Here is a 24,938-nt window from a genome sequence, read left to right as displayed (position 1 = left end):
TTCAGGTTGTTGCTAGGGGAGCCTGCACAGATTTCTCATAGTGGGCGAGAAGTGACTTTCAAATCAAGAGGCAGCATGAAAAATTGCAAAGGGAAAATAAAGTCTTTTATGATATCACATTTAATTGCTAACAAAGGAAAAAAATCACCCCTCCTGCATTTGGTTCACCGGCTAAAGCTCAGACACCAGCTGCCCCATACGTGTTTGATTCCAACTGGTAGGTTTAAAAGATGCAGAAGGTATTTAATGATAATGATAATGATTTACATTTATATAGTTCCTTGTATCCACTGGGATCACAAAGTGCTTTATATATCTATGGATAAAAATATACTGGATAACAAGCACTCCATCCATCACCAAATCACAGCCACTTCCCAGCGAGGCAGCAAGCTGTTCAGGAGAGGGTTGCTGCATCTCCAGCGCTGCTCTCCCTTCCCACTGCTGCGGTACTTGGGGTGCTGTACGGTAATTTTGTAATAAAATCAGGTGATAAAAACACTTTAAAAACAACAATGTCATAAAAAGGAGAACCCTTGCTGTCATAAAGTTGCACACACCAGAACAGGAGGGGAAGGCGGAAGGGAGAAGGTTATAAATAGGGATTGTCGCTGTCGTGAAAATCGGCTCTGGAGGAGAAATGTCTGATAGCTGCTCAGGTCTGGAGGCCGAAGAGCCTGCCCCAGTGACAGCCAGGCTGGCAGTGGCATCTCCAGCAGGACAGATGCCACCAGGCTATGGGTGCAGGGCAACCTCCCAGGCTCAGGTTGGAAGTAGCACCTGGGATTCCTGAAGTTTGAGGGATGCTCCTGCCTCCGTTCCCTGTTGGTCCTGCTGAGCACGAGGGTGCTGGGCACAATCCTGCCACCATCCTTGCATTGCTGGATGAGCACCAGCATCTCATCATCATTTGTGGAGCCAGGAGTTGGGCTTGATGGTGCCTGTGGGTCCCTTCCAACTCAGGCTGTTCTGTTCCATGCTTCTTTCCCACATCAAGCATCACTGGCCCCACACCTGGCCCTACAAGGAGCCACTCCACCGAGCCCCTGGACTCAGCGGGCTGGGTCCTGGAGGCAGAGGCAGGAAGGGGGAGAGAAATCAAGTCCCTGCACAAGGCTCTCCGAGACGTTCATTCAAAATTCATAGGCACAAAATTGCAGTCTGCATGGATTTGTTTCCTTTTGGAAATTACAGGAAACTACAGGCACCAACAACTGTTATTCAAATAGCCACTTTAGATGATTAGGATGGCAGGAGGCTGTACTTACACATGCAGACCCAATATAATCAGGCGCCAGGCGGGGTGGGGAGGCACGGCCAGGCAGAGGGATGGTGTAGGACCTTATGGGCATAAGCAGGCAGATTCTGTGGGGCCGAATCCAGCCCCGGTGCAGTGGTCTAAAGCAGGAGCATCCCATTAGCTTGAGATGATAAAGGGGAGTGCTGGTAGAAATCAAGAAGGGAAGTTTCCACCTGTCTGGAATTTATTTATTTTTTTTAAAGCTACACACACACACAAAACCCTGAGCAAATATTGTTTTGCGGATTGGCCCGAGGGTCAGCAACAAAATGCAGGCAAAACATCCGAGCCACTGAAGGGTGAAAATTGTGTAATAAATATAGACTGTGCAGTGTGCGCAGGGACAAGAAGAGACACCCAGCTGCTCATTCGGTGAGCAGCATCCCTTCCAAAACTCAGGCTCATCCTCATATACCTGCAGCAACCGGACAGCCCCCCCTTGGCCCCCGGCAGTAATTCGGGTGACCTTGAGTGGATTTTGGCCAGGGCCAGGTGCTTTGCAAGCCCTGCCTTTCCTCTTGTTACCTTTCAAGTGCTATTTTCCAGTAGTATTTTACAAAACTTCACAAGCTTTTAGTCCCGAGACTTTTCCGAAGAAGCTGTTGATAAATCTGGAGTAGACAGCAAGAAAGCTTTAATGCTGTATTCTCTTTCTTTACATTGGGAAAGTGGCTTATCTGCTTCAGAGGGTACAGGTTCCTCCTCCTTATCCACGCCAAAATCTTATCTAAACTGGTTCAGGTGGCGGAGCTGAGAGAGGGAAATAATTAAGCAAGAGACAGGTGAAATGCTGACATTATTATTTCTTAAATGGCCCAAACCTTTTACCTCCTGTTTTTTTGTGTTTGTTTTTTTTTGTTTGTTTTTTTGTTTTTTTTTTTACTAGTGACACGTAACAAGGGAGAAACCGTTTTCTCCACATTATCTTACCCATACACACACACAAAACCTGTCCTCCCCTCCTCCCCACCAAAATATAAATCTTTTTTAACTGGTCCTGTTGGCAAGACAGAGAAATAATTAAGGCGAAGGTGGCTGAAATGTTGATGTTATTACTGTAATGCAGCAGCCTGTTTAGTTTCTTTGCCAATGAAATGCAACCAGGGGAAAATCAGTTTTAAAGATTACCTCCCAGAGATGCAAATTGAGGAGCGGAAACCATGTAGTCAGGAAGAAATGGTCTCAAACTAGGAAACATTTCAAAGTCTGTGACAGTCTCTTAGGGGCTTTTAAGACCACAATTTACCTTTTGACTGCATTCTATTTTCTCTGAAATCCTTTATTTCCCCCTTATTTATTGACTGGAGAGACAGCACAAAAACGAGAAAGTGATTCTCCAGCCGCTGGTCTTAAAAATCCATAGAAGAAAATTATTCTCAAGGGGGCATTTTTTTGTTGTTGTTGTTGGGCTCTTTCGCTCTCTTTTTTTTATTATTATTTTTTTAGCACTCTCTGTGAACCAGGGCTTAATTGAATCACTTTGCCATAGAGCCTGGGCTGGGAAGCTATCAAGGTCGGTGCCGTCAGGGGGCGAGGAGCCCTGATTAGAGAGGTGGGAGCCGCAGCAACACCACTGCTTGCTGCTGGCCACGTGTGCCCTGAAACGTCGGGTCCTTTTGCACGTGTTAGGAGCTGGCAGCTGAGCTGTGGCAATGTGCTGTGGGGGGCTTGCAGCGCAGAGACAGCAATCTGGGTGAAGGAAAGGGGCACCTCTGCTGCTTCGGTCAGCAGCTTGCTCTTGGGTGACCATCCCCTTCTTGGATTAGCATCCCCATCTTGGATAAACATCCCTCTCTTGGATAAGCATCCCTCTCTTGGATTAGCATCCCTCTCTTAGATGAGCATCCCTCTCTTGGATTAGCATCTCCCTCTTGGATTAGCATTCACCTCCTGGATTAGCATCCGTCTCCTGGATTAGCACACCTCTCAACGCAGCAACATGAAGGGACAGATGAACCTCCACAACTTTTTTTTTCAGTCTGCACTGTGATTGCACACTCCTTGCCAGGGCTCTCCACACCCTCGCCATACAAGCACACACATCCCCATCCTCACTCAACCCCTTCGCACCAGGCCAGCTCCAGCTGCAGAGCCCAGCCCCAGCCCCACATCCCCCTGCCCGGTGACATCCCCACTCCACCTCCCTCTTGCTCCTCGCACGGTTGTCCCTCCTCAACACACGCATGTGTGACGCATGCGTCTGTGCCTGTTCCCTGCCTGCAGTGATGCTGAGACGTGCAGGAACAATCCTGCCGACATCTCATGGAGCTGCCCTAGTTATCCCGGCCCCAGCTGTGAGTGAGCGCAGTGCCCTGGTGAGCCCCTGTCATGGCTCTGCTGGGGAGGAAATAACTAGATTCAGAAATAATGCAGCAGTTCAGGCTCCTATGGGCCAGAACGGGTGCAGCCCAGTAATTAAAGCCTAGATATTGGAGATAAAATCCTTTTGGGCCATCCAGGCAGTCTTTCTACTGGCTGTGTTTAATTACTCTGCTGCTTGCAGCCCTGCCTTTCAGAAGTGCCTGCACTAGGACATCTCCTCCCAGGCCTCCACCACTAACATGGGTAGGTGATGGTCCATCCTGGGAGGCAGGTAGTTTTCCCAGGTGCTCCTTTTAAATCCTCCCATGTCTTTCTTCTCCCCCATCTCCTTCCTTGTTCCGAAGCATTTTGGGTCAGCCAGGCCAGGTCTACCCTCACAGATGGACCAGCGGTGGAGTGGGAGGGAACCACTGCTCTGGGAGGACTGGAGGAAGGTTCACAGCCTTGGGAAGCCTCCCCTTAGATCCTCAGCGATGATTTCCCTGCACAGTCTCCTTGGATCAGGCTGCTCCATTTTCTCGCTGCACATTCCTCTGTGGCTTTCTCCCCAGGCAGGGCTTCCAGGTGCATTGTGTCAAAGCGCTGCTCAGAGGTACCTTTGACAGGTGCAAAGGAAGCAAGAGGGCTGGAGGAATAAAACTTCAGAGGTTTGAAGTTTCCCTTTTGGAACCGAGGGTTTTGCTGCAGTTGAGCCGGAAGCAAGCTGATTTGGGCAAGGTTTCCACCAGAGTCAGCCGTTGATTTTCAGCCCACCTGACTTGAAAATTGCTGCTCTGGGTGTGCAGGTCGACATTTGCCTCTGTGGACTTGGACATGTCCCATGGCGTGCTGTGGAGTGCCTCAGTCCCAGGCTCTCTTGAAGGCTTTGCTGCAGGCAGGGCGCGTATTGCACCACAGGAGAGGTTTGGGGGTTTTCTGTTAGCTGAGAAATTAAGTCAGCCATTAGCACCCATCTCCCAGCTTTCTGGGTCACCTGTCTGCTATTCTTCCCTTCCTCTACATCTTTCCCAATTCCCACTAATGCTGCAAGCTCTGGGAGAAAATATCCCTGAGGATGCAGCACCTCTGCAGGGTGCGGCTTCCCCCAGCCCCGGCAGCAGGACCCCCTCTCCTCTCCGTGCCTCCATCACTGCGCTGAGAGCACCCTCTCCTGTCTCAGCTGCCTGCACTACATTTTTCCAGCTTGCTTCCGTCTCTAGAAGCTGGTGTTGAGGCTCCCTGTCACACTCTGGGGTCCCAAGCACAGGGTGAGGATGGGGGTCTGGGAGCCAGCACCCACCTCTTGTGCTGCTGGCAGCAGCACTGGAGGCTGCGGGGAGAACCAGGGGCATATTTAACTAAAACCCATTTCTAGCAGAGGTTTGCTATAATTACTAATTAGATCTGGTTATAATTATCTCTCTCTGCAATCCCATACCTGCCGCAGAATAGCTCTGCTTCCTCCTAACAATTAGCAGAGAAAAGTCTTTTATGATGCACTGGGTGATTGCATTGCAATCGCAGCCTCTGTGGCAAACGCTGACTTATTAAAGAAGGGCCGATATTTACAAAAGAACAAATTAGGCTAAAATTAACTGGAGTAAATTAAGAATACCAGGTTTTTCATCTGTTTCCCTTTCTTTTTTGCCTCTGGGTTCGCTCCTAATGCTCCGTGTTGATTGTGTCACTTGATGGACAAAATGATACTGAAAGTGGTGACAAACCATTGCCCGGCTCCCGTCTGCCCCTGTGTGAAACCAGCCTTTCCCTCTTGTGCTCCTCCTGTCTCCCACCGCCCCACAGTGCCTCTGCTATGGGGCAGGGCCCACCCCACACCTTTGTCTGGGCACTGAAGCTCTGGCATTTGCAGTCCCCTTTAATGACGGAGGCTCTGCCTGCACTCCTCTGCCGTGTGGCAAGCTGGCTCAGAGCACCCATCACAGGCTTCCTGCTCGGGGCGTAGGATTTCTCATCGCAATATCAAGGGGGGTGGATTTCCCCCAGCGATGCTAAACCCAGCACTCGCTCCTACTTACAGCGCCTTAATAACTCCAAAGTGACTTACAAAGTGACAACGCAACGAGGAATGTGGTGGGTTTTTAATAGCACTGGGCCAAACAAAATAATCATCAGATGATAAGTTGGACTCAATGATCCATGTGGGTCCCTTCCAATTCAGGATGTTCTCTGACTCTATGATATGAGGCTTTTTTTTTCAGCTCAAACTGAACTCCTGGTGACCGAGCGTGATTTCTGGGAATGTTGATGCTCTTTATAGACGTCCAGCCAGTCAGCGATGAGGAGAAGTAGTGGTGGTGTGCGATGGGTCACATTTGCTTCTCCCACATAGGCAGCTGAATTATCCTAATTCCTAATTATCCTAATCCAGAACCAGAGAAGGAGAGCAAGTGCTTCCAATTCACATCACACCCGAATGTCTAGAAGAGCTGGGAATCAGCCAGCTACATCCATGGGCTGGGCCAGGATGTCTTTCCTGAGCGCTTCCTCATCCCTTCAGCAGCCTTCTTACACTGAAGGGGAAAATTAACAATGCTCCTTGCTTCAGGGACTATGCCTCCTTGCAAATCATTTTCAGAATCTGGCAAGAATGTTGTGTTGGTTTTTTTAATTGCAAAAAGCACGCAAAGGTTTGTTGGGAAGAGGAAGCCATTTCAAGCTGGGTTTCTAAACCAATTCAGATCATCCAAGGCTCCATGGAGGGTCTAAAAGAGGAGAAACCAACCCCACTCCAGGCACAACAGAAGCCAATTTTTCCTTGCCCCTTTTCTCAGCCCACCTTTGTATTCACATGGCTCAACAGAGAGTTAATCAAATTGGTAGAAATAAGCCCAAGGCAGGAGCAGCAGCCTTTTTTCCATTGTAATGAATCATATGTTGTCTTAACACACCCCTGCTCCTTTTGCTGCTGTCCTGACCTCTCCGCGATGCTGAACACCCTGTTCCTGGTTCGGATCTCCAGCCAGCCTTTGTAGTGCATTGTCAGCCCTAATTGCCTTCTGCTCAGGCCCGTAGCATGTACAGGTCAGCGAGGCTGCAAGAACAGAGCAAAGGAGGTTGTAGGAATTGCTGTATCAATTCCTGGCTTTTCAGGATGCTCGCAGCACCAGGCACCCCACAGAGCTCAGTGCCGCACCTCTGCAATGCATGGGGATGGCTCTGGGAAAGAGGGGATGGTGAAGAGCAGTCAGGCTGTGCCATCCCCATTCCGTCTGGGGTGCAAGACCATGGTTTAGTTGCAGATGAATAGCTGGAGAAATAATTACAAGCTAATTACTGGCTGAGGTGGGGTAGGTATGGCAGATGGGCTTGTGTGGGTCCCTGGGGGGTGACAATAATGTGACAACAAGGAGGCTGAACTGTGCCTGTGCTGGACCACTCCTCAGTGGAGGTAATGCAGAACTTGGAAGGCTGCTTTTGTGCTTTGAGGTCCCCAAAGCCCCCAGGCCAACAGGGAAGGAGGGAGGGAAGCCCATTCTCTTTGCAAGCTGGACTCCACACTGCAGGCTGTCACAGTGCTTGTTTTGACCAGGGAGGGCTGTGGTTTAGTGACCAATATCAGGGCTGAGGTGGCAGCTGTCACTTGCCAGCCTTTTTCCTGCACCTGGTGCAAGCACAGTCCATGTATGTAGGTGACTTGGACAGCAAGCCCTTTGTGTCCCTGCTCCAGCAGGACAGCTCTGCCTGCAGAAGCTGTCTGAGCCTCCAGCACAGTCCTGTCTGTATCTCCATCAAGTGTCCGTGCTCCCAAAAGCCCAAAGGCAGTGTTCATGGCAGCCCAAAATTTCCTACACAGATCGGGTCTTTTCTCACTTGCAAGGCTGAAAGTGAGGTGAAGTTGCCAGCACTCTGGCACGGGCCATGGGGTGTTGCCCTGGATAGGGTGCAGCAGAGGGGATGTGCCCTTGGTGGGCTAAGAGAGAGCACATGCCCCAGCCCAGAGCTGGGCAGCCCAAAAGAAAACCTCCTCCGTGTTTTCTCTTCACTAACAATCCCCAAACAGCCTCTGATGCACGTTTGTCTGTTTACAGATGTATATAACCTTTTTTATTTGAGGCAAGGGTTTGTTTGTGAACCTGCTGCTTAGAGGCAGTGGGATGAATGCCATCGCGGGGAGGCTTAGAAACGGTTGCGCTGCACAAGAGGCACTCCAGAGCCACATGTCAGGTCCCCAAAGCCTTGAGATGGTGTGAAGAAGTGAGAGAATTTCTAGCAAAAATAAAAATGCTTTGCTGCTGTTATTGGTGGAGTGTCCCAGGGTCATGTTCTGAAGCTTTGCTGTGCTGCAGACTAGAAATGTGTTGGCTTTCCTTTGATGAAAGGCTCTGCTCCTCCACGGTTCAAATGGATTTAGGAGCTGGGCTGAAAGAAAAGTGAGAAATGATGCGACAGGCGCGGTGCCGCTGCTACGTGTTCAGTAGCACTCAGGCAGCCACAGATGTTCGCTGCCCATCCCTTCTGCCCAGCAGAAGCCAAGGAACATATGTCTTCTCCCAAAAGACATCAAAGCCCCCAAAACCTCTCCTGGAGGGTGGATGGACCCTGTTCTGGGGAGGGAAGAAGCAGCCAGATGGACATCTACGCTCCCTTCCCCCTCTACGGAGTGATTGTTTCACCCAAACTGTAGTTTCTCCTCAAAAATGCCCAGCGCTTGCCAGGCACCACCATCCTGGAAGCAGCACAAGGCTCATGCCCACAGGCAGTGCAAGAACAAGGCAGGTTGTGCTACATCCAGCCCCGTCTCCCTCTGCAGCCCCTTCCTGTCCCCCTGCTCTGGTGCAACATGCGCCTAATGAAACAGCAGCAGATGTTTCTTTGATTTCAATGTACTCAAGACTTGAACCCAAAGCAAATGGCATTTTGCATCCAGCTGTAGCGAGGCAGCTTGGTGGCAGTCCCAGGATCTCCATTTGTGGGTTTCCCGCCTGCATCGCAGGGCTGAGGGCAGCTACATGCTTCCAAAATCATCCTGGGGCTTTCCCAGAGGGTTTCCCACCAGCTCTTGGGAGCAGCATTGCTCTGGCCCTACCGAAAGTCCCCTCAAGGCAGCATTGTTGTCTGCAAGAGAGCATCACTTTGGCCTGGTGGGACTTTTTTTTTTATGTATTTTGGAGGTTCTCACAAAATGGAGTAATAATTGAGAAGGAGAGCAGTCGATAGTGAGTAATTCATCTGCCAGATTTAGCTTCACTTTCCCCTCTAGGATTGCAGCGAGCCAACTGCAATTTCCTGACCTTATCTCCTCTCTGAGTGAGTAAACAACAAACAAACTCTTTTGTTGCTGCCTGGAGTGGGTTGAAGATATTCACAAGCCAAGCTCTTTTTTTTTTTTTGTCGCCAGCTGGGTAAGACAGGACTTTCTCCTCTCCTGTACATTTTGGCCACCTCAGCTCCTCTCCGCACAGTCTCAGAGACCTTCAGAGCAGGAGCCCTGTGTCTGGGGAAACCACGGCTGTGTCTCCTGCTTTTCACCACTTCCTGGTCCCTTAGGCAAAGGTGGCCAACCTTTCTCCTGCATTACATGGATACGTGTACTGCAGACCCAAAACTACCTTTTGTTTCTGCCTAGGTGACTTTTCACACTGTTCTGGTGTGCTGAGAAAAGAAATGGCACTCCAGGCTGGAAAACATGTGTAACATGCACCTGCCACTCACAGAAACCCATGGTCCCCAATCCCCTGCCACTGGTGTCCTGCTGTGCCACTGCATCCCCTGGTGATGGCGTGAGGATGGGCAGGACCAGTGTCCCATGGGGACAGCATGCCCTTTGTGCAAGCCCAGTCCGGGGTCTCCCATCTGGCAGCAGGTAGAACTTTGCTCCCATCCCTCCCTAGCCATCTCTCACCTACCTCTGAGCTGCCTTTCTGCTTCAGAACCTCATCAATTTTTCAGTTAATTATTAGACTTCACTCCCTGCCGACCCCCGCCCCAACATCATTTGGGTCCCTGTTTTCCCACCTTTCTGCAGCTTCTTGCCCACCCTCCATCTCCCAGCCTGCTGCCCCCAGGCCAACCCACCCTGCCCATCTCACTGCCTCCAAATTCTCTGCTCGGAAGAGAGAGGTGAGAGAGGCTATCTTCAAAATGAGGTTGGATTAGATGATCTCGGAGGTCTCTTCCAACCTAGATGATCCTGTGATTCTGTGAAAATTGAGAGTTCATAAAGTCATGGCTTTCCAGAACATCCATGGAGCTTAGTGACTTTTTGTTCAATCACCAGCAAGTTTACCTGGAGTAATTTGTTGTGTGAGTCAAAGTTGGCAAACAAAGCTTTGGCTAGAAGAGGACAGCAGAGGGATTTGCATTCACGAAGGAGTTCACACATTTCATGTGAGCTTTCCTGAGATGAAAGGTTAGGCATGGGAAATCCCAAAGCATCTGTTTTGACATGTGCCAGCCACCCCCTTTTGTTCTAAATCAGCACTTTTTGTTTAACAAAGTTGACCTAAATTTCTAAGATGCTCAGAAATAACCAGAATGGAAAGCAAGACACTTCCAGCCAGGTGCAAAGCTCTCCAACTTGCCCAAAGCACATCTTCCCCTTTCTGCTCCCAACAAAATCCTCTCCGCTCATGTTCCTTCCCCATCCAGCACACCCTGAACTTCTCCTTTTGGCTGCTGAACATCAGTAGGCACAAAACCATCGCACCTGCACACCTGTCCCAGTGCATCCAGCTGCTGACTCTAATACACAGACTTCACTCTTCCCCATCTCCTTTTCCCCTTTCTTTCGCCTCATCGCCTGACCACAGCCGAGGGTGAGTGGCCCAAGTGATTAAAACCGTAGGCAGCAGAAGGGGGGGACTTCGATGGATGCTTTTGGTAATGCCAGTAGCATCTCTATCTGTGCGCCCTGCCAGGGAAATCCATCTTCTGCTGTACCAGAGCTATGGCAGTGTAATGGGGGCTCTTGCAGCCCTCCACACGTGTCCTGGGACACACCTACGAAAGCCGTTGTTGTCTTTGGCCTTATCAAGAAGGCATCCAAATCGTCTCAGATGCTGGAGCATCCTGCAAGCCTTGCCTCAGGGCTCCATTGCTTGTGTTGATTTTTTCCGTTGGCATTTATTGTTTTCAACAGCTTTTATTAATACCTCCGGGAGCCATTTGTGGGTCAAATTAAATGAGAGCTGTGCTCAGTCTGTTTGGAGAGTGGGAATGATGTGAAAGTTCTGATGGAGCCCCTCAAAACAAGGGTCCCCCAGGGGATGGAGAGCTGGTACGCCGTCAACAAAAATAGCATCGCCTCGCAGCTTGTCCTGTGTCCTCTGAGACTGCTCTGCCATGGCTGACAGGGGTCGTTTTTGCTTGGACCTGTGACAAAACTGAGCTCAGGCTTGGTGAGCAGATAGATAACTTGTTTGGGGAGCAGAGACGTAGTTAGCATTGCGCCTGGCAGTAGTCACGTCTGCGGTCTAAGGAGGAGAACAGGCTTCGGGGACATGCTGTTCTCCAGCCCATGGTATTTCAGGGATGATAGAGGGAGGAAAAATATCTAGAATTAAAGGAAAAAAAAAAAAAAGGAAATAATGCAGCTGTTTCCACTCTGCCGCAGCAGCTCACAGGAGTTGTCACAGAGATCCCTTGTGCTCACTCCTCTTTCCTCGCCTCATTTCCCAGCTCAGGCCAAACCCACACCCATGCTCCGCCAGCCTGGCTCCCAAAGAGGAACAGGATTGTGATAGTCCCTGCCACAGTATGTCCCCTGCTGACAGGTTGTTGCTTTTTTGCTATTGAGTTCTTAATTAAGAAGGAATAAAATTCCACCAAAGCACACATTTTCCCTGAAACACTTCATCAGTCAAAAAAAGAAAAAAAATCAATAACCTATTTAGGAAAAAAAAAATAAAAAAATCATGAGCTGATTTTGGACCAGCCCTGAGTAGTATGTTGGTGGGAGAGAGAGGGGCAGGTCCCAAACCTCCTCCAAGCCTCCCCAGGGTAGTGGCAAGCAGAGGACACTCCTCATCCCACGGCAAGCAGAGAACTCCAGTACCTAATAAATTATGTTCTCACCTCGGTGAGCCTCGGAGCACCTCTCACATCTTGATATTTTACTATTAACAGTTGTCAAGCTGTAAACTGCTCATAAAGAGAGCATCCTCAAGGTTCAGTTTATCGGGGGGTGGCAGGGAACCATAACGTGCGCTTTTCTTCCGTGAACATCGGGGTCCAGCTGGCGTGATGGGCTGGGAGGAGACTGCTGCAGGGAGGATGCAATTAGCTTGGCTCTGCTCTCCGCTGCAATTGCTTTGGCTCAACTGGCTTTGTTATCTCTTCCTTCATGCCATTTCCGGTCTCTTTTCTCTTGGCTTTCTTCCTTTGTTTGCCCCGCCGTTTCTGCTGCTGTTTCTGCTGGGCTGAAGCCAAGGGAAGCTCCCCCCTGCCTTGCCAGGTGCCGCCCAAATGCACCCCAGTCTCCCATGAAGGGAACACCTGTATCTTTGTGCTCCTCTCCAGGAAAACACCAGGATGCAGCAAACTAGCAGTCAAAGCCATTGTCCTCAGGGTTCTTCTGCTGTGTCTCTGAGCAAACACTGGTTCCTGCCATTGCAACCCCATTTTCCTCCCCCCATCCAATTTGCAGGCTACCAGCACAAGCTGAATTAAGGGGTTTGGTGCTGTGGGGGCACACTCAAAGGAGGCAGCTGAGAGCAAGAGGCAGCCGGGGGGAATGCCCTCCAAATAGAGGTTTGAATTGGGTAATTTATCTTAAAAAGGGGATCTGCTAACAGTGCATGCAGGGCCGAATGATTTCAGGAAGGGATTCAGGGCAGGAGGGCGGACAAGGGCATTTGAAATTTGCGGCTGGAAGACCAAACCTTTCCCAAACCGCATGTGACTGAGCTGTGCTGTGGCTGATAACCGGCTTCCGAGGGGGCGAGACATGTGTCAGTGCTGGGAACATTGCGATTGATCGTGGAAGGGCTGTTCTGGTTTCCTTCAAAACATCTGTCCCCGGCCAGCGTCAGAGATAAGGCACCGCCGTGCATTGATCAGCCCCATCTGATGCTTCCCAGCTTCATCCATAATGATTTGCTCTGCCCTTATTGCTCTTGTGGCTGAAGGACAGAAGCAGAGCTGGAGCCAAACGAGTGTTGTGCTGGCGTGCAAGCTTGGCTAATCCATGGCAAAGCTGAAATTGGTCCCTGATGGGAGATTTCGGAGTGGATTCCAGATTGGAGCAGATTCCAGTAGATTCCACAGGGCTGGTAGATTCCTGCCCCATGAGACCTCCAGAATCCCAGCAAATGCCTGAGCCCCACCAGCGACACATTGTCCTTGTCCAGGTGCTACCCTGAGACCACCACAAAGCCACACATCTCCACCTCCTGGTGGTCTCCCTGCTGTGAGCTTCCCTGGGTTCCTCCTCCCAGCCACAGATCCAAGTGGGAACCTCCCATGCAAAGAGCATGAGGAAGAAGTGCAGCCCATCCCCACCTAGGAACAAGGTGCACAGCACCCTAAAACCCTGCACACCACTCTAAAATCCTGCATGCCACCTCATCCTGAAGTGAAGGGGGGTGAATCATCTTCATCTTTCCTGGTGGCCAGATCGAGGCCTTTTGCCCCCTTCCCCAGTGTGGGGCTGTGGTGCAGGAAAGCAGTGATAACTAGCTGCTTTGCAGGTCGGACATGATTTTAGGGAGAGCATGTGATAAAGCTGTGGCCTTTAGGAAAGCACAGAGAGGAAAAGACAAAGCATCCCTTCACCTTAAAAAAAATAAATATATATATATATATATTAATTCTCCCATACCCAAAGCAAAACAAAAAAAAAAAATACTCTTCAAATTGCATGCCTGTGATTTCTCCAAAAATGACAGAGTGGCTGGCATCTGCGGGAGCAGGCAGGGCTCCTCTCTGTCATCCTGGGCCAGCTGAATGCAAAGCTGCAAATCCCATCCCAGGCTGAGAAATGGCACCAGGCAAGGAGAGGTCAGAGACCAAGCAACGGCGTCAGCTGCGGGGCTGCAAAAGGGGCAGTAGTGGTGAAAATCAGCAGGAGAGCTGGAAATACAGGTGCCTTTCCCTTGATACTGGGATGGGTCCTTCCCCTGCAGCCTCATTGCTTTGCAGGTTTGCAGGCCGGACAGTATCCCAATAATATCCCAGTAATTCCATGGCACCTCCTGGTTTTGTCGGAGCAGCATCACCCAGGTGCTGGGCTGAAGCTCAGGGCTTCAGGATTCCCCCTGCAAAACTGGTGACTGGTGAGGTGGGGGTTTTATAACAAACAATAATAATCCCCCTTTCTTTTTTAAACAGTTTGAAAACAGATGACATGCGGGAAAAATAATGAATTCAGGTTTTTGCCGGCTCTCTCTGATCTGTCAGTCTGCACCCAGGAGCCGTGCTGCTGGGGAGGAGAGGAGGAGGAGGCAGAGGAGGCAGTGGGTGCTGCCTTACACCACAATGGATGGGGACGTGATGGTGCCTCCCTGCCAGGAGGAGGCTCAGGCACATCCTGCAGCAGAGGGTACCACCAGTCCCTGGGGGGCTTCCTCCTGCGTTTCTGTCTGAGAGGCAGTGGAAGGTGTCTGTGGCAGAGGAACGTGCTCAGGGAGCCCCCATGTGTCCCACCTCTGGTGTCCCTGGGGTCATCCCTGGGCCTGGGGACAGGGCACTGTCTCCGAGACAGCTCAGCCTTGCCCAGCGGGTGGCACAGCGGTGGGGACATGGGGCCAAGCCAGCCGGGGATGGCAGTGACTGCAGTGTGACTGAAGCAGGCCCCATGGCTGTGCCTCAGTTTCCCCTCGTTGGGATGAGTGCTGGCCCCACGCTGGTGCAGGCACGCGTCAGGGGACGCCAGTAGTGAATGGGTGTGTTAGGATGGTGAGGAGGACACAGCAGATAACTTTTCCTCTCTCCCTCCGTCTGTCATTCCCCCGACACATCTGGCGTGCTTTCCCCTGACCTGCCTTCTTCCCTGGCAGGCAGAATTGGAGCCATTACTCACTGTCACCACAGGTTACACTGCCACCTCCCTCCTGAACACCCTGTGGCTTACAGCCAGCCAGTCTGAGGGCCAGGACAGCTCTTCTCAGGGAAAAGCAAAGCAAAACAGCCCAGCACAAAGCCCCGTGCCGTGGAGAGGCTCGGCAGGGCTCAGCAAAGATGCTGGGAGCTGGGGCTGGGCTGGGCAGGAGCCATCCGAGCAGTGCCTTGGTCAGGGGGAATTGCACAAGGAACCAACAACCCTGATACATATGCTGGGATTATGTTTTCTTTTCAACTGGAGGAGGAAATTTCAAGTTTCTTGCTCTTCGTGCAGAGAATCTTTCCAGTATGCAATCAATACTGGGACAGCTACCTGCCGGCCTGCACGGCATCAGGCTGTTTATTAGAGCTCAGAGGGGTTTGCCAGAACTTTTAATTTTTTCTCATATAAAAGATTTTTCAGTGGAATACAAATGCCCACTTAGCCTGTGTCAGATCTGTTCATGTTTCCTCCAATAGCTCATGCTGCCCAGAACCTGCTCTCACTTCCAGAACTTTGAAATTTGGTTTAATTCCAGCATGATGGAAAAAAGCAGTATTTAAAAATTGAAAGAATCTGGGACTGAAGATCCCTTCGGTCTGAAATAGCCAAGTGCCCCACAGCAGCTGCCCTCCCCGTGCACCACTCAGGGCTCTGCAGAACCTGGGCAAAATCTGGGCTGCGAAGTGCCCCAGGGCTGGATGGACCCACACACCCCAGCAGGGTGCTGTCCACCCCACAAACCCAGCCTGCTGACCCAAGCCAAGCTGGGAAATGCAGGGCTAGATGAAAACTGAGATAAATAATTAGCGGTAAAAAATGGTATTTGCACCATTTGCCTCCTGTGAGGTTTTTAATGTGAGGGGGGTCTGCGTATCGCATTCGGCTGCTGGCAGATGGACAGACAGGTGCAGCAGGAGAGAAACAGGGATGTAGGGTGTAGGGTGTGTGGAGCTGTTGTCCTCCTGGCAGGGGTCTCCATGTCCCTGTCCCCTGCGTGGGATGGAGAGGCGGCATCACTGCTGGCGCCTGCCCACGCTCTCCCGGCTCAGACACACACACACGAAGTGCCACAAGACAAATAGGACCGAGAAAGAGATGCGCTATTTAAACTTTCATAACTATTTTTCTCCCTTGCTCCCCTTGTTGCTTTTGATTTATTTTTTAGCGTGTTTTCCCCAGGCTGTGCTGGTTGCCTGCATCTGTTTCCTCTCCTCCTTCACTCCGCAGCAGCCAGGCAGCTTTCAGAGGGCACCCACAAGTGCCCCGCATTTTTCAGGCTGTCCAGAGCCCCGTCCCATCAGCACCCTTCCCAGAGCCCGGCAGAGGAGGGAAGTGGGGAGGGTCGGAGTCATTGGGGTACTTAGCACAGGGGGAGGATTTTGTGCCAACTGTTGCATGGAGGGCTCCTGCCTGACTGCCAGATGTGCAGGAACCCTCCGAGCTGCTGCCCATCCATCCCACGCATCTCAGCAGGGCCAGAGGCTGGTGGCACATGGACAGGGTTGAACGCTTTGAAGCAATGCCAAGGTTTGCACTGTAGCCAGCATGGCCCCTGTAAATTGGCAGTGCACAACATGGGCTGAGGTTTTTTTTCAGTAGAGCTCACGTAGGGAAAAAGGACACAGGCAGCTTGGCATAGGTTGTTTTCCTCACAGAAGAGCTGAGCCTCATCCTGCTGAGCAGCTTGCAGACAGAAATGGTCTGCAGGTCACAGATGTAAGGATTCACAGGAAAATCTGTCTGGTTGTGCTTCGAGAAAGGACTCAGCCCTACAATTGACTCTGTTTGCAGGCTCAGAGCAGTCTCTTACTCTGTCGTGTCCTTTTTTTTTCCTCACCTGCCAGGCTTCTCATCTGCAAAGGAATTGCAATCCTATGTGCATTAGGAAGGGGAGAGGTGGAGCAGACAGACATCGTGAAGGTTAAGGGGAGGATGCAGCTGCAGTCCAGGATTAGGTTTGCTCCAGAGCTCAGGTCACCAAGCCCTGCAGTTTTGCCATAAGCCTCATGGCAGTGCTACCCTGAGAAATATAACCCTCAGCAGCACTCAGACGCGGCAAAATCTCAGCCTTTAAGCATCGGACAAAACCTCAGAGGCTGTTTATATCCTTCCTAGCCATGAAGAGCTGCTGGAAATCTGAATCCTAAATGTGTAAAGCCTTGATAAATGAAAAGCTGAACATTCATGTAGCTGTAAGCTGCTCTGCAGTGGTTTAGGTCTTCACAATTTGTACTCTTCAGGCTTGATAATACAGTGAGACCCCAGGCAGTCTGCTGGAAACCTACTGCCAGAAACACAATCTCTATAAGGGGATTCTCTTATCCATTGTAGCAAGCTCCATCCTAAAAGCAGTTTTCTAGCCCCTTTTCCTCCTCTTGGGAAGCTCTTCTGGATATTTGATCAAGCAAGAAACCATCTTTCTTTCCCAGTGCCCAAATTTTCCTGTTTATTCCCTTGTTTTCTCCCAGCCTCCCACAGTTCATCCACCGCAGCCAGGCGTAGTCTCTCCCAGCCTTCACTTTGCCAAACGAAACAAGCCGATCCCATCTGATCTCACCTGGTAGGAAAGCAGCTCTGTTCCTCTGAGCAGCCCTCCAGCCTCTCTCTGCATCCTCAGCCCAACATCCACAAATGTGGCCAAACCCCTCTGCGACCCTACCAGCATCTTGCAGAGCAACACCAGCAGCCTCTGCAAAACAGCCCCTGGCACTCTGGAGGACAGGCATCATCCTCCAAGAGCAGGCAGCCCCTGCGGTCATCAGGACGTGCCAGTCCCAAGCAGAGACCAGAAATGATACAGCAGCTAATTAACTCATTGGTTTGCTGAATGTATCATCAACACCAAGACAATTTTCAGAGTCACCCCAGCAGTCTTGCTACATCCCTGTTTTGGAGAGAGACAGCACCTTCCAGGGGAGGCTGAGGCCAAATCCTGCTCATCGCCAGCCAGCAAACCTGGTCTCAGAACACCCCAACAAGGAGCAGAGGTTGGATTTGCAAAGGAAAATACTCTTTGTGGGGTTTGTATTGCAAAATATTCCACACAGTAAGCAGCTGTATGCAGATCAGGACAGTGCCTGGGTACGCTCACCCAGAGCACGTGTATTCTGATGCCCTCATAAGCTTGACTTGTCTACAAGAGGCAAACATGCCTCTTTGACAAGCTTGTGAAGCAGCATCTGAATACACAAACACTTGTGCGCCAGAGCAAAGCTCCCAAACCCTCCAGCTGCCACCAAAGGTGGGCAGGCTCCCGGGAAGGTGGTGGCACCCCCAGCATGGAGGGCGAGCAAACCCCTGCAGGGGGCTGGGAATGCTTTTAGGTCTCCACTGTGTGCTTGGACCCTCAGCTTTGGGGCTGGCAACCACCTCCCAGTGGTTTGTGATTACTAAGAGCATCTTCTGGTCACTGTTGTTGGCCTAGCACAGGAGATGAGCCCAGAGCGTCGGATACTACAACCCCCTTAGGGGAGATAAGCAACACATGAGCAATCTCTTACCCGAGAGAGGTGTTCACACTCCTTGGGGGACACTCGTCTCACATCAGCCAAACATTTCTTCTGATATAGTGCTCAGAGCAGTCCTCAGGGGCCGTTCAGCAGCTGCCTCTCCATCCCGGCAGCTGGGTGGCCGTTCCCCACTGGGGAGCATTTGGGGTTGAATGTTAACACTGTCTGGAGAAGAGGCTTCTTGCATCCACAAACCCAGCAGTAAGGAGGTGCCAGCAACAACAAAAAAAGCAGCCAGTGTTAATTAGGAAGAGGTGCTAGCAGCTGGAAGGCTTTTTTTTTTTTTTTGCTTTCTCTGCTTGCAGAAGAAGACTTCTGCCTGGAGGATCCTGTTATCTCAATAAATATTGCTAATAATTGAGCTCTGTTTGCTTGCCACAATGCTGTCCAGCTGTCTGACGGCCAGGAGTATTTAGAGACATCTATGTTATTTCTTAGTCAAAGCTGCAGTGTTAGCCTAGGGTATCAGTCCAGCTCTGAATAATTCTGCATGGTCTCATTGATTAATCATACGATTAAAGCTTGCCGAGTAGGGCTGTATGCAGGAAGGCCTCTAACTAGCCAACTAATAGAAGAAGTTGCTGAGTGCACAGCCGAAGAGCAGCACACATTTATTCATATTTCTTTATGTTGATGTGTCCATCTCCCAAAGCACTTCAAAGGGTAAGGAGCAGAGACCTCAAGCTGTTTGTACACACCCAAGCAGCCCACAGCTATGGAGAACAGATGAATGCCTACCTGTGGGCTTCAGAATATTCAGCAAACCCTGTGTTTTGACAGAAACCCATGGTTTTGAGGAGGGGAAGCTTGTCGTGTTGCTTCCAGAAAACTTTGTCCATGGTCAGGCAAAGAACAGCTCCCCAGCTCGAGTCCTGAGTGCACAGTGAAGAAGAGATCTGCTGGGGTCTCCTCCCACCCCAGGAGGTCTCAGTGCGTTGTCCCTTTGGACACCAGTCTGGGCTCATGCGCCATGCCTCATCCACCTCTCTGGCTTATTTCAGGTCTCATGGGCTTGAGCCGCCAATGACAGCCTGTGCTTTGCTCATCCAGCCCTTTTCTTTTATTCCCTTTTTAAGTTTTCCAGGCATGTAAAGGTTAACTCCCTTTTCTTTGCTGTCAGGAATGAAAAACCCACAACCCCAAACAACCCTTCCTATTTATATCCCTGCGTTAATCAGAAAGGCTAGCACTTCTACATCTACGTGATTAAAAATTAGGAGACCGGATTCTGTAGTGGTGCCTTATAATAACAACCAATCCTGGGAGCACAGGGGATGAATAATGGATCATGGCTCTATGCTACTGGCTTCTTGCTTCCCCTTCTTTCTTCCTCTCTTCTCATCTTCCATTCTTCTCTTCCTTCTCCTTTCCCAGGCTGGAGTTTGAGTGGGGAAGGCATCGTCATCCTTCATTTTGCAGAAGTTAGAGCTGTTGAGAGATATTGCTGATTTCTATTCATCAGACCCTCTCTTCCCCAGCCAGATCCCCTGGTTAGTGAGCCTGGAGACAATCAATAATTCATGGCCACATGAATAACTGGGGGATGATAACCACTTGCTTGGGAAGACATAATCAGGACCTATTCTCTCCCTCTCATCTCCTTCAGCAGCTCCCCAGGTCTTGCTGCTGATCCAATAGAGTGAAACAGGAGCAACACAGGTTAGGAAAGGCTTTCTGGCATGGGGAAGTCAGGTGGTCCCATACATATCTGCATGGGGTTGTCCCCTGTCCTGTCCCCTTCCCCAGGTTTCACTGGGCAGCTAAGAGGCATCTGCACTGCTTTGAGGGAGCACTGTGATGCCAGAGGCTGCAAAGGGACACTTCAGGCTCCGGATGGTGGGACCAGCCAGGAGCATTAAACAAACAGCCCCCGTGAAAGTCCCTCCGTTTAATTCTGAAAGGCTCTTCAGAGCAAGGCTTGTGGGCTGGGCCTCTTCCCAGCTCCACAAGATGAATTTCCAATATTTCACAAGCTGAGGTCAAATTCAATTAGTAGCATCAGTGAGGGGAAAAAAAACTACTGAGAAACATGTATTTCTTTTTCTGAAAACAATATAAATGAATTAAATCAAATAACTGTTTTTTTAAAGTTAAAATGCTTCTTTAACAGCTAAACATCATCAGAATGAAGTAGAGTTTTTCACATTCTCATATTCCAGGGGCTGACGCATCTTGACTAACCCAAAACATGGATTTTCACATTTTTCACTCTTGTAGCCTGAAAAATGTACATTCTGGATCCATGTAGAAAAGCTTTTTTTCCTCCAGTTCTTGGGTTCCACCCACTGAGCTGAAAAATCCCATTACTCAAAGCACTTGGCAGATGCGTATGTGACCAGCCTTGTGTGCAACCGGCACATCTGCCTCGCCTGCAAATCTTGTGCCGACGCGGGCAGCCACCTTTGAGTTGTCAGAGAAAATAATCCCCTTCCATCTCCCAAATTCGGCCCATGCTGGAGAAGCCAGCAAGGAGTTCTGAAGACTATTCCCCGGCCAGCTAACAGCAGCAGCTCAGGCACAGTGGCAGAGCCCTGCTCAGGGATCTCAAGGCTTTGGCGTTGTGCAGCTCAGCCCAGTGCCAGCCAGCTCGGAGAGCACAGCCCCATGACAGGCAGCTCCATTTTTGTGGAAAAAGGGCATTTTTCACCCAGCAGCATCCCCTCTGCAAGGATGGAAAGGGCAGGAGGCTCTTGCAGGTGCTTTACCTTCCTCTGACCTGGGTCTGGAGCAGCAATTTTTCTCCACCCTTGGCTAGCATGAGCTCCTCTGCTTGGACAGAAGGGGCTGCAGTGGGGATGCTTTTCCACCTCTGCATTTCTGCTGGTTTTCCAGTGCTGTGTGAGCCCCCAAGAGCCCAATTTCCCACCATGCTGGTGGTGTTTAAAGATGTCAGGTTTCACAGACTAGACACCAAAAAATCACCATGCTCAGTATTTCTTGCTTCTCCATTTCCATCCCTCTCTGGCACAAAGCAGGAAGGTCCACGGCTGCAATGCCAGTAAAGCCATGTCCTGTAATGAGGATGCAGCCTCACACAGGCTGTCAGACCGAGACTGTTTCAAAGGCAGGTTGGGATATTAAATGTCTCCTCAATACCCCCGGCAAAACCTGCTTTCGTGGAGGGAGATGCTTGAAAGACATGCAACAGTGAGAGGGAGTCTCTGACCAAATGAGAGGAATTTCACCTTTTGCGCAGCCAGAGGGTGGCACAGAGGATGACTGAAAGCAAAAGGAAGATCAAAGCTGGACAAGGAAGTGCTCAATGGTCTCTCCATCCCTCCGTGACCTAAAACATCAGCCAGTTTCTGCTGCTGTAGATCAAATCCAGGGCAGAGCCCTTACCTGCAAGCCGTCCCACAATGTGATGGGTGGCGGGCTGCTCCTGTCCTCATCACACCCCGCTGGAGGTGTGAGAGGTCCCATTCCAGTCCTGGAGGTTTAATGCTACCAAGTGACCTTGCCTCCTTCATGCCATTGCCTTGCAGTTCCTCCAGACGACCCCATCATTATGGGGGGACCCATCATCAGCCTGAGAGCAGGAGACCCCCTCAACCTGACCTGCCACGCAGACAACGCCAAGCCAGCTGCCTCCATCATCTGGATGCGGAAAGGAGAAGTTATCAATGGAGCCACTTACTCCAAGGTGAGGCAGGACGGGGTGGGGATGTGCACTGTGCTCTTCCTTGCTTTGGGAAGGGCCTGGGCTCCTTCTCACAGCCCCAAAACAGCTGGGGCTGTGCCTTCAGTGCCAGAGCTGCCTCGCACCCCACATCACCCCGTGCAACCTCCAACAGTCAGGAAGATGTCACTGAAATAGGCTCTGCTTGGAATTTGGCTGGCTTTCTGTACCCTCACATAGCTTCTGAATTACCTGGCATCTCCGCTCAGGACCCCACCTGGGTGTCGTGCTCATAGTGCTTAAGGAGCAGAGCCAGCACTGCCCTTGGCTGCAGCAGAAGCTCTGAGGCAGAAGTTTTTTTGCAGTGACATATGTCCCTGCCTCTAACTGCAGTTTTCCATGAAAAATTGTCAGGGTTGTTGGCATTTTTTAATTTAAATAGAAAGCCTTTATTGGGTCATAAAGGAAAACATCAAAGAGCAATCGGCAGTGTACTCGGAATGGGTACCCACATGTTCTCCTGTTTATCAAAGCCTGATGCTCAGTAAGTGCTAAAGATTCAGTAACACTTGACATTTCTAATGAAAATTTCTAAAGCACAAAATTCAAGGCACAAAATGGGTCAGTTTACAGCCATTTGTAATGCAAGCAACTTCAAAGTTCAGAGTCAAAGGCATTCCTCTTGAGCTCCTGAAGATCTTTTTAATAAACATCTCACCCTCTGCTACCACTGGGAAGCCTTATCCCAGCTTGCTTGGAAGGGCAGAGGAGCCAAAGCATCCCCGTCCTCCCCCCTGCTGCCCCACAGCACCCGCGGACACCTTAGCTGAAGCTGAGCTGCCCCCTCATAGCTGGTGGGGATGAACAGAATTGCCCCCATCACCCTGTGCACTATGCAAGAGGCAGCGCTAATTAAAGCTAGAGACAGCTGACCTTGCCCTCTCTTAATTCAAGTGAAATTAATTAAAATCCAGGCCTTTGACATGTGATTGTTTGTAACTTATTCCATCCACACCAAGCCTTGCTCTGCACTGCAGGCTGTGCAGACCTGGCTGTGGGAAGCCAGCATTTCCCTTTCAGACCCCCAAGCAGTGGGTAGCAGAGAAGGAAGGGTGTCTCCTCTTTGTTTTTCTTCAAAATATATATTTTTTGGAAGCCTTTTAGAGCTGAGCTTTCAGGCAGCAGCTTATCTCACATGCCACACAAACACTTCCATGGCATCTAAAGCAGCTGTCGGGGTGGTTTGGGTGGCAAGCCCTGCTCTGCAAGGATGTCGGCCCCTTCTCCAGGGGCAGAAGTGGTGGTGGCTGATCTGGGGATGTAGAACCCAAGTTTCTCCTGACTCACTGGAGATTTCCAGGTGGACCTTCCACAAATAATTCCCTGCCATGAGCAGGAAAATGCAGCTGTAGGGCAGGGCACATGGAGGTGGTCAGCCAGTGTGGGCTGCATCAGTGCTCATTGCCTCAAGCATCACCACATCCACCCGTGCATGCATGAGAAATCCCAGCTTGAGCACACAAGCATTTCTGAGACCTTTTCAACCTTGTCACATTAAAAAAGAAAAAGACCCCACAGAAAAGCTAATGGGCAGTTTTAGCCATTTATGAAATGGGATGTTTTGATTTGGGGCATACAAGAAACCTCTCCCTTTTGAAGTTCCCTTTAAGACTGGGCTTCAGTTTTATTCTGTTGTTATTCTCTAATAAAATTAAAATCCAACCCAGACTTCATTTGATCCAGATATTCCAGTCAACCAAGAAGACATACTGCTCAGGTTACTGATTGCCTGAAACCATTTGCACTGAGTGATAATTCCTTTGTTTCTCTGAATTTCAAATCCAACAGCTGATTAATATGCAGCCCCACTGCAGTCACAGCCAGGCATCACGGATTAGCCAGATCTGACTTAAAAACCCCAAACCCTCACCCTGCTCTGTCTTCAAAAGGACAGGAAATGGTCCCTATGGCTGTAGGGGGTATTGTAGGATCCTGCAGGGTTTGACAGCTAAACAGAGCTCTGGGGTGCTGTGGGTGTGAGTTCTGCACAGGCAGGACCTGCAGTGCTCAGCCTGGGGTTCACAGCACCCTCAGCAGCAGAAGTGGGGCTGTTCTGCAGGGGAAGGACAGGCAGGGTGACAGCAAAGCAGGCAGTGCCCTCACCACCAAAGGCACAAGAAGAGTGGGTTTTTATGACCATAATAGGGTCAGCCACAGTGCAGCAGTCACCAGAAAGCCCACAGAGATGAAGCAGGGCTGTAGCCAAGCCAGGAGATGAAGTCCATATCAGCACCCCCAAAATATGGCTTGAGCTAGAGCCGTAGTTTAAATTCAACTCCTAGACCTGTAGGTGGGATAGAGGCCCCAGATGAGGTTTGTCAGGATAATTAAGAGCTGTTGGGGCCCTCAGATCCCAAAGATCACGTTCTAATAGGTCTTGGTGCTGCTTCTGTCCAGCTTCTGGGCTGATGGTATCAATTCGTCAGCACTACTCCTTGCCCACTGCCTGACGGATGTGCAAACCTATAGCAAGAGGGCTACATCCAGCTGAGCCCAAATGATGAAAACATCAGTCTCACTGCTGTCTATTTATAATTCAATAAAGTACTTGCCTTACATGGTGAAGAGAAAACTTGGAGGATACAGACTTAAGAGAGAAAAACTGTTTGGAAATCCCCAGAATTGGCTGGGTGTGTCCATGGCATTTGCCATTATTATCAATGGCTGGGTGAAGTCGTGTTTCTGGCATTTCTGGTCCCTGGAGGATGCTGATAAACCAGAGAGGGGTCAGAGAGTGATTAAAAGATTGAAAACCGTGCAGCATCTTGAGATGCTCAGAGGGCTTGGTCAGTCTGGTTTACCACAGATGAGGTGACAGGGTGACATGATCACAGTCTATAAGGACTTAAATGAGGATTAGGACTTCACTGAGGATAAGGCAGGGCTCCTGCTCCAGCAGATCAAAGCTGCCCAGGATCCATCCCGTGCTGCTGGTAGCGGCTGCCACCACTCACACATCCCTGCACAAAGTGGCTGAGAGCTGCAGCCCGATCAGCCCAGGCTGCTTCTGCACCTGCCTGGTGTAGGTGCAGCAGGTGATGGCAGGCTAGAGAAGCCGGTTGCCTTATCTGTCCCCTGGCTCCCTTTTTCCCAGGCCGGGGGTGACGGTCATGTCACTGGAGCTGCAGCTCTCAGGTCTAGGCACAG

The 24,938-nt window shown here is 50.4% G+C and overlaps 1 protein-coding gene across 1 annotated transcript in view; it reads left to right on the top strand.

Moving 5' to 3' along the window:
- Nucleotides 1–24,938, top strand: part of KIRREL3 (kirre like nephrin family adhesion molecule 3) — a gene marked incomplete at its 5' end in the record, with an annotated part of 321,389 nt that overhangs the window by 246,354 nt on the left and 50,097 nt on the right. Inside the window, one exon of the mRNA XM_084301594.1 lies at nucleotides 21,598–21,755. Within this exon, the coding sequence (XP_084157720.1) occupies nucleotides 21,598–21,755 (158 nt within the window). The remainder of the gene's footprint in view (nucleotides 1–21,597; nucleotides 21,756–24,938) is intronic.

Source organism: Netta rufina (genome assembly GCF_964035555.1).
Source record: "Netta rufina genome assembly, chromosome: 25".
Lineage (NCBI taxonomy): Eukaryota > Metazoa > Chordata > Aves > Anseriformes > Anatidae > Netta > Netta rufina.
Note: the sequence above shows the minus strand (reverse complement) of the source record. Positions and strands in the feature narration are given on the sequence as shown.